Genomic DNA, 16,424 nt, shown 5'->3' on the forward strand with positions numbered 1-16,424 from the left:
CTAATAAATAAGTAAATTAAATATAAAGCAATAATATACAAGACTATATGGTTTAAAAAATAGTGTACCAAATTGTTCATAAAAAGTCAGGCTTTTGTTCGCAATGTCCAACAGTCAGAAAGTCGTCCTCTCAGTTAATGATGAATCCATGAGGTTTAGGCTGTTCCTTGTGTTCCATTTTAGCTGTAAATAATATAGAAAGAATGAATGTCCGTGTTTATCTCACGTTGAAAACACAAACACATTGGCTTTAGTGTTAGCTTGTTAGCATCAGCATTCTGTTCACTCGAGTTGAGGCTAATAACTACACAAACGGAGTGTCCCTAACTATTTTTGCAACAGGTGATAAAGTAAATGGGTAATAATTACATTCTCCACTCGTGTACTGCCTCTTTTATTTCACATTTGTCCAACAAAGTCAGAGTAGTAAGCAGCTGAGGTCATGCCCACTCGTAGGAGTGGGCATAGGGGTCGGGTGCAGTGTGAGCTTGGCAGCAGCCAAAGGCAGGACCCATGGCGATCCAATCCCCTGTTATAGAAGCTGGCTCTTGGGATGTGGAACGTCACCTTGTTGGGGGGGAAGGAGCCGGAGCTGGTGAATGAGATGGTGAAGTTCCGGCAAGATATAGTCAGACTCACTTCGACACACAGCAAGAACTCTGGGACCAGTCCTCTCGAGAGGGGCTCGACTCTCTTCCACTCTGGCGTTGCACGCAGTGAGAGGCGACGAGCCGGGGTGGCAATTCCTCTTGCCCCTCGGCCCAGAGCCTGTACGTTGAAGTTTAAACCAGTAGACGAGAGAGTAGCTTCCCTCTGCCTTCGCGTCGTGGGACGGGTCCTGCCTGTTGTTTGTGCTTATGCACCAAACAGCAGCTCAGAGTACCCACCCTTTTTGGATTCCCTTGAGGGAGTACTGTAGAGTTCTCTCTCTGGTGATGCCCTTGTTCTGCTGGGTGACTTCAATGCTCACATTGGCAACAACCGTGAAACCTGGAGAGGTGTAATTGGGAGGAACGGCTGCCCGGATCTGAACCACAGTTGTGTTTTGTTATTGGACTTCTGTGTTCGTCACTGATTGTCTATTACAAATACAATGTTCAAACATATGGGTGTCCACATGTGCACTTGGCACCGGGTCACCCTCGGCTGCAGTTTGATTATCGACTTTGTGGTTGTCATTGGATTTGCAGTCTCATGTTTTGGACACTCCGATGAAGACAGGGGCGGAGCTTTCTACCAATCACCACCTGGTGGTGAGTTGGCTCCAATGGTGGGAGAGGATGCCGGACAGACCTGGCGGGCCCAAACGTATTGTGACGGTCTGCTGGGAACGTCCAGCAGAGTCTCCTGTCAGAGAGTTTCAAATACCACCTCCGGAAGAACTTGGAACATTCACTGAAGCGTGTGTTCCAACTATCTCCTCCGCTTTTCCAGTAAGGTCTATTCAGGTGTACTGGAGAGGAGGCTACGCTGGATAGTCAAACTTTGGATTCAGTAGGAGCAGTGGGGTTTTCTTCCTGGTCATGGAACTGTGGACCAACTCTATACTTTTTGCAGGGTCCTTGAGGGTGCATAGAAGTTTACCCAACCGGTCCACGTGTGCTTTGTGGACTTGGAGAAGGCATTCTACCGTATCCCTCGGGAAGTCCTGTGGGGAGTGCTCGATAGTATGGGGTATCGGATCGTCTGATTGTGGTAGTCCGATCCCCGTATAATCGGTGTTAGAGCTTGGTCCGCATCGCCGGCAGTGTGTCGGACCCGTTTTCAGTGAGGGTTGGACTTTGCCAGGGCTGCACTTTGTCACCAATTTTGTTCATAACTATTTTGGACAACATTTCTTGGCACAGTCAGGGTGCTGAGGGGATTTGGTTTGGTGGCTGCAGGATTAGGTCTCTGCTTTTTGCAGATGATGTGGTCCTGATAGCTTCATCTGGCCAGGATCTTCAGCTCTCACTGGAGCGATTCGCAGCCAGGTGTGAAACGACTGGGAAGAGAATCAGCATCTCTAAGTCCGAGTCCATGGTTCTCGCCTGGAAAAGGATGGAGTGCTATCTCCGGGTTGGGGAGGAGATCTCGCCCCAAGTGGAGGAGTTGAAGTACCTCAGAGTCTGGTTCACTAGTGAGGGAAGAGTGGATCGTGAAATCAATAGGCAGATCGGTGCGGTGTCTGCAGTAATGCGGACACTGTATCGATCCGTTGTGGTAAAGGAGGAACTTAGCCAGAAGGCATAGCTCTCAATTTACCGGTCGATCTACGTTCCCATCCTCATCTATGGTCATGAGCTTTGGGTTATGACCGAAAAGACAAAATCACGGGTACAAGCAGCCGGAATTAGTTTCCTCCGTCGGGTGGCGGGGCTCTCCCTTACAGACAGGGTGACACGCTCTGTCATTCGGGAGGAGATCGAAGTAAAACCGCTGTTCCTCTACATTTAGAAAAGCCAGATGAGGTGGTTCGGGCATTTGGTCAGGATGCCACACGGACGCCTCCCTGGGGATGTGTTTAGGGCACGTCTCACCGGTAGGAGGACACGGGGAAGACGCAGGGCCTGTTGGGAAGACTGTCTCTTGGCTGACCTGGGAACGCCTCAGGATCCCCCCGTAATAGCTGAACGAATTGACTGGGGGAGAGTATTCTGGGCTTCTCTGCTTAGGCTGCTGTCCCCGCGACCCGACCTCGAATAAGCAGAAGAACATAGATGGATGGATAGATGAACTGCATAGATAGATTTTAATGACTACGGCTGAGTAAAAACACTGCAAGATCGTTCCACTGATCACCGTTCTTCAGCACGCAGATGCCCCACAAAAGTTGCTGCAAGTCAAAAGTTACTTTTGTTGTTCTTTCTCTCTGTTGTTAAGTTTGTTGTACAAAACCAGTGAAGTTGGCATGTTGTGTAAATCGTAAACAGAATACAATGATTTGCAAATCCTTTTTAACCTATATTGAATTGAATACATTGCATAGACAAGATACTCAACGTTCAAACTGGTAAACGTTATTTTTTGCAAATATTAGCTCCTTTTGAATTTGATGCGTGCAACAAGTGTTAAAAAAGACTGAGAAAGTTGAGGAATGTTCATCAAACACTTATTTGGAACATCCCACAGGTGAACAGGCTTATTGGGAACAGGTTGGTGCCATGGTTGGGTATAAAAGCTGCTTCCATGAAATGCTCAGTCATTCACAAACAAGGATGGAGCGAGGGTCACCACTTTGTGAACAAATGTGTGAGCAAATTGTCGAACAGTTTAAGGACAACATTTCTCAATTAGCTATTGCAAGGAATTTTGGGATTTCACCATCTACGGTTCATAATATCATGAAAAGGTTCAGAGAATCTTGAGAAATGACTGCACGTAAGCGGCAAGGTCAACCAACATTGAATGCCCGTGACGTTCGATCCCTCAGGCAGTACTGCATCAAAAACAGACATCAGTGTGTAAAGGATATTGCCACGTGGGCTCAGGAACACTTCAGAAAACCACTGTCAGTAACTACAATTTGTCGCTACATCTGTAAGTGCAAGTTAAAACTGTACTATGCAAAGCGAAAGCCATTTATCAACAACACCTAGAAACGCCGCTGGCTACACTGGGCCCGAGCTCATCTAAGATGGACTGATGTAAAGTGGAAAAGTGTTCTATGGTCTGACGAGTCCACATTTCAAATTGTTTTTGGGAACTGTGGACGTTGTGTCTTACGGACCAAAGAGGAAAAGAACCATCTGGACTGTTCTAGGCGCAAAATTCAAAAGCCAGCATCTGTGTTGGTATGGGGGTGGATTAGTGCCCAAGGCATGGGTGACTTACACATCTGTGAAGGCACATACAGGTTTTGGAGCAACATATGTATAAGGAATATTGATAATAGTACTGATAACATGACCTGATTTTGCAGTCTCAGATGCAACACACATTGCGTATTGATAGATATGTTACATCACAAAGCGTTGTCAATGTTTTTTTCATGGTAAACTGTGTGGATTGGAAATATGACAACACTCGATTTCCTTCCTTTTGATATTTTACACTAACCTTTAACACTAACCATTGTTTTGTTGTGCCAGTATATACCAAGGGGGGCATTATGCAGACCGTGCCCTCTATCGGCAAAGTCTTAAACAAGATCGTAGAGCCCATGCTTGGTAAGAAAAGTTTTTGCTTATATGAACACTTTGACTGGTGTTTGACAAAATGCCTGTATGACACATGAATGACATGTTTGCAGGTCTCCAGTATGTGTGGGAATACCGCAGCCCCAGTGAAACTGTCCCACCACATTACCAGTGCAAACTTTGCTCGGTGTCCCGCTTGCTGCAAGATATGGTTGCTCACGTCAAAAGCTGGAAGCACAACTTACGATACTTGGTGAGTAATTCAGTTGAGTTGTGTGTCTTTTACTTTTGCAGCTAAAACAACTTACAATGGCCACAAATCAACACTTCAACCCAAAGAGATGGTGTTTATTTTGGGGAATTCACTGTAAGATATTCAGGGGGACTTGCTAGAACACTTAAATAAATAATGATAAATGGTTTGTACTTGTATAGCGCTTTTCTACCTTCAAGGTACTCAAAGCGCTTTGACACTACTTCCACATTTACCCATTCACACACACATTCACACACTGATGGAGGGAGCTGCCATGCAAGGCGCTAACCAGCACCCATCAGGAGCAAGGGTGAAGTGTCTTGCTCAGGACACAACGGACATGACGAGGTTGTACTAGGTGGGGATTGAACCAGGGACCCTCGGGTCGCGCACGGCCAATCTTCCACTGCGCCACGCCGTCACTTCTTCCACATTGCCACTTCGATTAAAAAGAGAGGCTGGGACGCTGTAGAACAAATAACTTTTGATAACTAGCGATTTGTTACGATGCTAGAATAACAGTTCTTCAGTGTTTGCTTTTACGATACCAATGTTGCTACAGCTTTGTTATTATATAGGCTATGGAACATAAATGAAGTATTGTTGGCAGTTTTTGGATGCATATTTAGAGGCAGAATGGATTGCTTCCGTTAGCTAGCCACCGAGAATATGACGATTTACAAATTAGAAAGCAAAAAAAAAAAAAACATATTTTCTTGTCTCTCATAAGCAGTGTTGGGTTAGTTACTGAAAACCAGTAACTAGTTACAGTTACTAGTTACTTTATTTCAAAAGTAACTCAGTTACTAACTCAGTTACTTACACCAAAAAGTAATGCGTTACTGTGAAAAGTAACTATTTAATTACTTCTTTTTTTCTTCTTCTTTTTTTTTTTTTAAAAGCTCCCATTAATGCCCTTTTAGCCTTCATTTCAGTACTGTTATTGCACTGGAGAATAATACAATCTGTTGATCAACTTGACATGCATTTGCATCACTGAACTCTGCTAAGCAATGTGGTCTACATAAAACATACAAAGACAAAGATATGTTTCAAAGGGACAATTTATTTCAGGCCAGAACAAATTGACAAAACTATTTTAAGTAGCTGCAACATAACATACATAAGTAACAAACAGCACAATAACAACATAGCTGTAAACCTGGCTTCACCTAAGGAAGGCACACGTGACATACACAAAGCCTAACCAGGCAGATTTGAATTGTTGTTTTGGGCAATAGACGGGATCTTTGATCCAAGACACAACTTACATTTAACTAAAATGTTCTTTTCTTTGTGCTCGACAAAAGAAAAGAAGTGCGAATATTTCATACTTGCCAACCCTTCTGAATTGCAGTGCCTCTCCCCGGGACAACCATTCTCCCGAATTTCTTTCGATTTCCAGCCGGACTTAAGACACGCCCCCTCCAGGTCTGTGCGGACCTGAGTGAGGACAGCCTGTCGTCACGTCCGCTTGGCCAACCAAAAAGTAACCACAGAACAGTGGTTACTTTTTGGTTGGCCAACGGTTGGGCCAAATCCTAAAAATGTTACATGTAAACACGCCATTCGGAATATTCTGACCTGCTCACACACGTTCGGATCAAAATTTCATTCCAATCGAGACGGGTGGTTTATCCTGATAGTCATTCAGATTGTAGCGCATGAAAACACATCTTCCGAAATTCGGGTTAGAATTATTCTTACCGCGCATGTTTTTGATGTCAGCTATACTTAAGTGGTAGAGCGGGATTGAATAATCTCGGAATGAAGCGATGGTCTTGCTGCTGTCTCGCCCCCATTCAACAAAAACAGATGTAGTGTTATATGCCGTTGGGTTTGTTGCTTTAAAACAAGACTGGCAAAAACTGAAGTATGGTCTGGAGTGTCATGTGTCGATGTAACAATAAAAGAAAAGATGGGGATGTCGTCTTAACGAGCTTTTATTCCTGACTTTACAGGTATTCCAAGTGCTAACAGCCTCATACACATACACAGAATGTCGTAACATGAAAATGTGCCACAACCCATGCATAATCACAACATAAAAAGCACAGAACAGTTCCATTTCAAAAAGCGAGGTAAAACAAAAGTAGTCAACATGGGGGGAAAATTATAAATTAATACCCTGATAATGTCGGACAAGCAGAAATGCACGTATCCATGTTTGTTTACAGTAGAAGTCTGCTGCTTCTTCAGCACCTGCAGTGAGCAAATTTGTCCAAAAGATGGCGCCACAGCATAAACAATAACACTTTCCGTTTTTTAGGTTCTGCACATGATCCGAATGATGATGAGATTAAATAAATGTTGTCCATGTACGCATGGCTACTGATCGACTTGGAAAAGGACCATTATGTGGGAGAACTCGCGTTAATTGCCAGTTTCCCTGTTGTGCAATGACCAATACTAGTGTACTCACAGGAGTATAGTAAAATGCCATCATTCCCTTTATTTCAAACAATCCACTGAAAGCGGGTGAAAATTTAGCCAACATGAATACATACCATATGCAATACGAGCTGAGCAAATTGTAATGTTATCCACATTGTTCCATCCAAATTTGGCCATTTTCCTTCAGACAATTGTTCTTGATGCGTTCCCTTTTTTGTCACAACTTTATGCATACTGTAATACTGCAGATGTTTTTCTCTGTTTGCTCAATTGTGACAGCCAAAAACCCTGAAAAAGTTTACCATTTAGCTTTTGCAGAAGTGGTATTAGTCCCTTTGTTGTGCTTTCCTCGACCATGGCTGACTTACTGTTTGGTGACAATAAAACGCTCAATATCTCAACATCTGCAAGAAAATGTTCAAACTTTGAAAATTGGCCATTAAGGCATTGGAATTCCATGGCAAATCAGGAAAAAAGTCTGTTAACAAATATTTATTTTAAGGCAAGGTAAGTCAAAATAATAATAAAAACAAATGTGAGCAAAAACAGTTAAGCTTTTTCCAAGGCAGCAGTCATAAATTAAGCTTTCAGCACATACACAACGTTGTGATCTATAGTTATATTTTGATAAAGACAGAGAAAATGCGCGTACTCGTAAACTCGTGCAACAACAACAACAAAAAAAACAAGGCTGTAAACGTGAAGTTAAATCATGAAATGCAACTTTACCCAAGCAAAAATAGTGCATGATTTATCCGAGAAAGTCTTGATACCAATTTCCTTGACACAGCTAAACGCAAAGAAGTTGTACACCTTCGTGCTTTTTAAAGTTTTCATCTGTTTTGTCGTGTAGAATGATGTCTGGTGCACCAAATAGTTCAACGTGTCTGGCAACGCGACCAACTGATAATTTTTTTATATCACTCGACAAATCTTTTTTATAACATATGTGGTTCTATTCCATAGCATAGTTTGCGTTTTTTGCTCGCATCTGCTTTTACCGGAAAGATCTATACCCCATGCGTAATCAGATATATACTGATTTGGTGGCCCATCACTTCCTTAACTTCCGTTCAAAAGTCGTGATAGAATACAACCTATAAATGTGCAGATTGCAGAGCTTTGTAACATTTGTGGTTGTAGTTCCTGCCTAGAGCAGATGCCTGCTTACTGTCAGCACAGGGCAGGTTTCAGTTCTACAATAAAGACTGTCTCAGCACAGGGCGGGTTTTAGTTCTCAGAATCAGAATCAGAATCAGCTTTATTGTCATTACGCAAGGTAACGAGATTGAGGCCATTCCATACAGTGCGATGTGTGCATGCTAGAAAAACAATGTGCAAATATATAAAAATATAAAAAATGTAGAAGTGCAATGAATATGGTGTGAAATGAATATATACATGAAAAAAACAAAAACAAAAACAGGGTGGTTGGTGGAATGGGTTATTGCACCGAAGAGAAGGCAGTTATGAGGGACAATGGGGCAGTCCGTTCAGGATGGTTATGGCCCTGGGGAAGAAGCTGTTCTTTAGCCTGTTTGTTTTGGTTTTAATGCACCTGTAGCGCTTCCCAGAGGGCAGCAGGTGGAACAGGTCAGAGCCAGGGTGGGTGCTGTCCTTGATGATGGCTCTGTTGAGGCAGCGGGAGGTGTAGATGTCCGTCAGAGAGGGGAGAGGGCGGCCGATGATCTTCTGAGCCGTCTTGACCACTCTTTGCAGCCTCTCCCTGTCTGCTGCAGTGCAGCTGCCGTACCATACCGTAATACAGTAGGTCAGCAGGCTCTCGATGGACAAGCGGTAGAAGGTCAGCAGCAGGTCAGGCTTCAGGTTGTACTTCCCGAGGACTCTAAGGAAGTGTAGCCGCTGCTGAGCCTTCTTGATGATTGATGTAGTGTTGACTGTCCAGGAGAAGTCATTAGAGATGTGGACTCCAAGGTACCTGAAGGTGTGGACCCTCTCTACACGCTCGCCGTTGATGTAGAGGGGGGCAGGGTCGGTGCTGCTCCTCCTGAAGTCGACGATGATCTCTCTGGTCTTGCTGGTGTTGAGAGCGAGGTTGTTCTCCGAAGACCAGGCCGTCAGCTTCAGGACCTCCTCTCTGTAGGCAGCCTCGTCACCCCTGGAGATGAGCCCGACCACTGTGGTATCGTCGGCGAACTTGACGGTAAGGTTGTCACTGTGGGCTGGACTGCAGTCATGGGTGTAAAGGCAGTAGAGGAGGGGGCTCAGCACACAGCCCTGTGGGGAGCCGATGCTCAGCGTGCGGGAGGATGAGAGGTGCGGGCCAAGTCTCACATTCTGGGGTCGGTCCGTTAGGAAGTCCCTTATCCAGGCGTTTGTGAGAGGGGGGAGGCCAAGAGTGTCCAGTTTATTGCAGAGTCTGTCCGGGATTATTGTATTGAAGGCAGAGCTATAGTCCACAGAGAGCATCCGGACGTAGCTCTGCTGCTGCTCCAGGTGGTTCAGAGCAGAGTGGAGAGCAACAGCGATGGCGTCCTCTGTGGACCTGTTCGCCCGGTATGCGAACTGGTGGGGGTCGAAGTCTGGAGGGATATGGTCCTTGATGTGCTGGAGAACAAGTCGCTCGAAGCACTTCATGATTACCGGAGTGAGGGCCACTGGTCGGTAATCATTCAGGCTGGTGATGGGAGACTTCTTCGGCACCGGGATTATTGTAGATGACTTCAGGCAGGATGGGATGACTGCCTGAGCCAGGGAGAGGTTGAAGATCCTGGTGAGGGGGGGAGCGAGCTGGTGGGCGCACGTCCTGAGCACCTTTCCAGGTACTCCGTCTGGTCCGGTAGCCTTCCTGGGGTTCACAGCCAGGAGCACTCGTCTGACACTGTGCTCCTGTACAGTGAGTGGAGTGGCGCCGGAGCCCGGTGGGGGCGGGGGCAGGGCTGGAGCAGATGAGTGTCGCTGGGGGGTTTCGAAACGGGCAAAGAAACAGTTAAGCTCCTCTGCCAGTGTCGCACTCTGATCCGCATATAAGTTCGTGATGTCATGAATGCCCCGCCACACCTCCCGTGAGTTTTTGCTGGACAGATGGGACTCTATGCACCTCCTGTGGTCCGCCTTTGCTTTTTTAATTCCTCTCTTCAGGTCGGCTCTAGCAACACTGTACAGTGCCCTGTCCCCTGACCTGAAGGCTGCGTCGCGGGCCCTGAGAGGTGTGCGGACCTGGCTGGTCATCCAGGGTTTCTTGTTGGGGTAAACCCGGATGGTTTTTTCCACAGTCACATTCCCGATGCAGAACTTTATGTAGTCCAGCACCGTTCCTGTGGCTGTCTCCAGCTCTTGTTGTTGGAAGAGGTCCCAGTCTGTGTGTTGGAAGCAGTCCTGAAGTTTGGGGAGTGCATCGTCAGGCCAGGTCATAACAGTCTTTGTGATAGGCCTGGCCTGGCGTCTGATCGGGGTGTAGGTAGGAGAGAGCAGGAGGGAAAGATGGTCTGACTGTCCAAGCTGGGGGAGGGGTGTAGCTCTGTACGCGTGCTTTATGTTGGTATACACGTGGTCCAGGGTGTTCTTGCCCCTTGTAGAACACTTCACGTGCTGGTAGAACTTAGGGAGTACAGTCTTCAGATTGGCCTTATTAAAATCCCCTGCTATGATATGAACACCGTCGGGGTGGGCCCGCTGCTGTTCGTTGACGGTGTTCAGCAGAAAAGAGAGCGCTGTGTTTACTTTGGCGTCCGGTGGAATATACACAGCCGTGATGATAATAACAGACAGCTCTCTCGGGAGAAAAAAAGGCCGACATCTAACAGACATGTACTCCACGTCCGGGCAACAGTGCTGTTTAGTGATTGTCCCGTTGTTGCACCAGTTCTCATGCACGTAGATACAGAGCCCCCCTCCTCTGCTCTTACCGGAGTCCTTAGTTCTGTCCCGGCGGAGCAGAGTGCGTCCGGCTAGCTGCATGCTAGCATCGGGTATTTCCGGGTGAAGCCAGGTTTCGGTGATAATCATAGCACAACAGTCCCGGGAGAACATAGCGGTTTCCAGCAAGTTGTAACTCCAGGTCGTCCATCTTCTGTACAAGGGATCTGGCATTAGAGAGGAACAGGCTCGGTAGAGGTGGCTTGTGGGGTTGTTTCCTAAGCCTGAGCAAGACGCCGGACCTGCGGCCACGCTTCTGCTTCCTCTCCCTCCTCCGTCTGCGCCGTCTCCCAGACCCGACAACAAACCACGGAGAGCCCTGTGCTCTCGCTGTCATCTGGGATGTTGTGCTCGTGGTGAAAGTCGCTCGAAACAGATATCTGGTGCGAGTTACCGATATCCAAGAGTGACTGGCGGGTGTACCGGGTGTTTGCAGTACAGGTGGTGCACAAAAGGAAAAAAAACATGAAGAAAAGAAGGAAGAAAGAGCACTGAAATGGAGAGCCGTAAGCCGCTGCGTCTGTGCGCGCCGCCATCTTGGATTTTTTTTTCTGCAATCAAGAGGACATTAGATTTTAACTGAAAAATTAAATGTCCTACTGTCATTCGCTGGCCGTATCAGGCCCGCAAATGTGTTTAATCCAGCCCGCGAGATGAGTTTGCGCAGTGTAAAAATTAGTTTAATTTTTAAATGAAAGAAACTGCTGTTCTCAACGTGTCCACTGGATGTCGCAATAGGAATTCTGTTAGGTACACAGTAAAGCTGGGCCGCGTCTCCTCCCTATCGACCCAAAGTAAAAACCTGCTTCGCACACATTGTTTTGGCACCCTCATTTCCCCAAAATGTCTCTGTCAAAAAAGAGAAAAGTGGGTGCAGAGTGTTCTGAGAAAAAAAATGTATTCACTGAAGTGCATAGGAAATATATCTTTTTGAGCAAGTGTTCTCTAATGAACAATAAAAATAATAAAAATAAAGCTATGCTCAAGGCTCACGCACAAGCACATAATATTATTCTGCACTTAATAATATTCTGAAATTGTCTGACACTCAAGATGTGACATCTGTGAGTTTCAGTAGTAAATTAAACAATTGTTAACCCCACTTAAAATGCTGCATGAGACATTGCACTATGTTATAGTTCTGTAAAAATGTATGTCTTCAGCGGAAATTTAAAGAAAGTAAACAGTGTGTGATTTGCTGCAATACTGTCACTTAGTTCGAACGTTTGGTTTGTTGAAATTGTTCATGCATTGCACAGCTTTTATTTATTTTTTATCAATACACTGTTATGTCTACGAGACAGGACGTAACTCAACCCTCTTGAATAGGTTATATCTCTTGTTGAGTTAGCACAAGATTAATATATGAAAATGACAAATGAGGTATTTCATACCCAGAATAGTTTTTATGTATTATTTAGTTCAATCCCAGATAGGGTGTGATTGTAAATCACAGTTTAATGGTTTTGTAGATGCACTGAGACACAGTGTGTTCATAATGTTTTTGCAACTGCACCATTTTTTTCCTCAGAATTGTCACTAACTCTAAGTGTTTTGAAAAGAGGATTTTTTTTCCCAATATGTGCGTTTTCAGAATGTGCTTGATCTATTTTGGGCCAAAGTAAAACAAAGAAAACAATCTGAAGTTGTCGTAGTTGTATTTTTAAGTTATCATGCTATGATTCTACCAATCCGGCTCACGTGGAAATAGATTTTCCTCCATGCGCCCCTGAGCTAAAATGAGTTTGACACCGCAGTACTAAACAATTTACTTTGTTTTAATTACAGGACCAGGCATACATGGTACCCTAAAAGAATTTATGTTGTGATCAGACAGTAGTTTTTCTACAAAAAGCTGATCAACACTTAAAATTAATATTTGACTAGGAATGTGCCGATCGGTCGGCCTACGATCAGTATTGTCTGATTAATCGCCGATCAATGCATTCTAATGTCGATCACAAACGCTGATCCCCTCCGGCTGATATGGTTTTATTTTGAGTCCCCCAGTTGACAAGCTAGTGCCTAAGTGGGTATCTCCATACAGTATGGAGACACTCCCCCAAGTTAATAATAATAACCTCCATTACGTAAAATAAACTGCATTTCTTAGTATCTTAAGTATCATTATCAAGTATTAAGACAAGGATAAACGTGTTAAACACCGAAAGCAAGCAGGAGCAGGCATGCTAGCTAGCTAGCTAGCTGCTAAACTAGCTTTAAACAAGAGAAGAAATAAGTGCTAGTAAAGTTTAAGAAGTGTAGATGGAAGCGTGTTACAGCAGAAAATAAGCAAAAATAAACAAGTAGATAATTGTCTGGAGAGAGGATAATATACCAACTCTTAACTGGTAATGTACCAACATTGTTGCAACCAGAAGTACAACTTTGGGTTGTATTTAAGGATTTTAAATTTAAGTTTAATTTACATTTAATTTAAATTTAAGGATCGATTGAGCCTCCTTGCGTGCTGACGCAAGGAGGGTCAATCGATCCTTAAATAGTTAATAGGGGTAATATCAGTATATGACCGATACTAGATTGACTAGATGTATATTTTTATTTTCTTAATCTTTTTTTGTCTGTTTTGTTTACAAATTTTGGGACTAATTTCTTGGACACAGGAGGGATTTGTGGGCAAAAAGGATTTAAAAGAGTAATAGTATTTTTTAAATTTGGTTAAATGTTGTGAACTATTGACTTTGTTTTGCTCAAACAATTGTATGTAATAAAAAATAATTAGGAAGTACTCCAAATATTGTGGTGATATTGTCAATGTCACTCACGACAAATCGAAAAATTTCTAATCAATGCATGTGATCAGTATCGTTATTGATATCCGCTGAATTTACTTCTCATATTTGCCTGTTATTGAAAAAATACATTTTCTTTGTGTGCAGCAAAAGGTGCACCCTGATAAGATCGAGAGTGGGGAGGAGGATTCCATGAAAGATCCTTTCTTAAGGAAGAGGATTAAAGAGATTACATTGGAAGTGGAGAAGATGGAGGGAAGGGGACAACTCAGGGTGAGTCACTAATCATCGGTTCAAAAAAAGTAGATCCATACACAGTGATGTTGCTAGTTACGTGTATTGCGTACCAGTGATTACTGCTTTGCACACTCTTGGCATTCTCTCGATGAGCTTCAAGCACACCTGTGAACTATTTCAGGTGACTACCCCTTGAAGCTCCTCGAGAGAATGCCACGAGTGTGTAAAAAAGTAATCAGAGCAAAGGGTGGCTATTTTGAAGAAACTAGAATACAAAACATGATTTCAGTTAGTTCACCTTTTTTTGTTAAGTACATAACTCCACATGTGTTCATTCATAGTTTTGATGCCTTCAGTGACAGTCTACATTGTAAATAGTCATGGAAATAAAGAAAACTCAATGAATGAAGAGAAGGTGTGTCCAAACTTTTGGCCTGGACTGTATATATATATATATATATATATATATATATATATATATATATATATATATATACACGACTCATAGTGTAAATAAAAACTTCTTCCTATCGGTGTATTATGGATACCCCCAAAGAATGTTCCCTCTAATTTTCCATCTGATTTGCAGGTGTGTAATTTGTTGAGTTCATGCACTGTGTTGGTTTTGTTCTTTGAACAAGGTGATGTTCATGCACGGTTCATTTTGTGTAAATTAACATATAACTTTGTCTTGAATTTGGAAAAAACAAAAACACTTTATTTTTCACTAAAGAAGGGTTCGGTGGATGCACATATGAAATAGGTGGGGTTCGGTACCTCCAACAAGGTTAAGAACCACTGATTTAGAGAGAGATGTACTGTCTATTCTTCACATTCAATATATTAGACATGAACACGTTTTTCTTTTTTATGCATTCTAGGTCGTAAATAAATAAGTCAGCCAACAATATAGTCAATGATGGCTTTCTATTCCACCCACAAAACCCTCCAAATAACCCTCTAACAATACTCTATGTACGTATCGTGACCTGAATATCAACCAAATATTAGCAATGTTATTAATATAAGCGCTAATGCAGACAGACTATTTTTTTTAGTGGCGGATTGATAAAACACAGCTCAGTAGCCCACTGCTCTTTGACTGTGAGCTGTCCGGGATGTCCTGCTGCTCCGGTATCATCACGTCTCGGCTCATTATTCTAGGTTATTAAGAAATCATGCCTCTCATCTCAATATTAGGAGGATTTAGCCATAAATCTAGAAGTTGTTTCTCTGTGACATTCAATTCATACCCGGAGATGGAGACAAACATACACAAACGACAGCGTCTGCAGGGAGACTTTTCCTGGTTAACCCTTCGTGTGCATCATGATGAATTCTTCATATAAACGGGAAGTTATGGACAGCCTATCAGTCGTCATCAAAGTAAGAGCAGACATTGTACTGTAAGCTATCGACTTGTTATGTTTGTATACCGTATTTTCCGCACTATAAGGCGCACCGGATTATTAGCCGCACCTTCTATGAATTACATATTTCATAATTTTGTCCACCAATAAGCCGCGCCTACGCTGCGCTAAAGTGAATGTCAAAAAAACGCTGCGCTAAAGTGAATGTCAAAAAAACAGTCAGATAGTTCAGTCAAACTTTAATAATATATTGAAAACCAGCGTTCTAACAACTCTGTCCCAAAATGTACGCAAATGTGCAATCACAAACATAGTAAAATTCAAAATGGTGTAGAGCAATAGTAACATAATGTTGCTCGAACGTTAATGTCACAACACACAAAATAAACATAGCGCTCACCTTCTGAAGTTATTCTTCATTCGTAAATCCTTCGAATTCTTCGTCTTCGGTGTCCGAATTGAAAAGTTGCGCAAGCGTGGTATCCAAAATGGCCGGTTCCGTCTCGTAGAAGTCATCGGGAGTCAGTGTCGCTGTTGTTCTGTGAATCCTGCCTTCCGGAAAGCTCGGACCACAGTTGTGACCGAAATATCTGCCCAGGCATTTACGATCCACTGGCAAATGTTGGCGTATGTCGTCCGAGGCTGTCTGCCCGTCTTAGTGAAGGTGTGTTCGCCTTCGGAGCTGTGTGAAAAAAGCCACCCGGCCTCTTCGCGTAAACTTCCCTTAACCACTCGCTCATCTTTTCTTCATCCATCCATCCCTTCGAGTTAGCTTTTATGATGACGCCGGCTGGAAAGGTCTCTTTTGGCAAGGTCTTCCTTTTGAATATCAACATGGGTGGAAGTTAGCATGGCAAGCTAGAACCACAGTGAAGGATGACTTCTCATTCCCTGTGGTGCGAATATTCACCGTACGTGCTCCCGTTCCACAGTGCGGGTCACAGGAATATCAGTTGCTGTGAAATACGGTAGTAATCCGTGTGCGGATGGAGAGATTGCGTCTTTTTATGAACCGGATCGCTTAGTAGGAGCCATTTTGTGGTCTTTACAGATGTAAACAGGAAATGAAACGTACGGTGATATCCGCGCGTTTTTTCTTCTTCTTCCGGGGGCGGGTAGAAGAAGAAGCGCTTCCTGTTCTATGGGGGCGGGTGCTTTCCTTGGCGGTTGCTTGCGTAGAAGAAGAAGCGCTTCCTGTTCTACCGGGAAAAAAGATGGCGGCTGTTTACCGAAGTTGCGAGATCGAAACTTTATGAAAATGAATCGTAATAAAGCGCACCGGGTTATAAGGCGCACTGTCAGCTTTTGAGAAAAATTGTGGTTTTTAGGTGCGCCTTATAGTGCGGAAAATACGGTATCTTGTTTAGCACTTAGCAACACTGCTACATGATGTTTAGTGTTTCACTAAAGCTGGATC

General features: G+C 43.8%; 1 protein-coding gene across 4 annotated transcripts in view; it reads left to right on the forward strand.

The window, feature by feature from the left end:
- LOC133601882 (uncharacterized) overlaps nt 1–16,424 on the forward strand; it is a 47,907-nt gene that overhangs the window by 17,727 nt on the left and 13,756 nt on the right. For all 4 annotated transcript variants that reach the window (XM_061955018.2, XM_061955042.2, XM_061955026.1 and 1 more), the window contains 3 exons: nt 4,071–4,148; nt 4,232–4,371; nt 13,548–13,673. In XM_061955018.2, the coding sequence (XP_061811002.1) occupies nt 4,071–4,148; nt 4,232–4,371; nt 13,548–13,673 (344 nt within the window). The remainder of the gene's footprint in view (nt 1–4,070; nt 4,149–4,231; nt 4,372–13,547; nt 13,674–16,424) is intronic.

This window comes from Nerophis lumbriciformis, linkage group LG04, assembly GCF_033978685.3.
Source record: "Nerophis lumbriciformis linkage group LG04, RoL_Nlum_v2.1, whole genome shotgun sequence".
NCBI lineage: Eukaryota > Metazoa > Chordata > Actinopteri > Syngnathiformes > Syngnathidae > Nerophis > Nerophis lumbriciformis.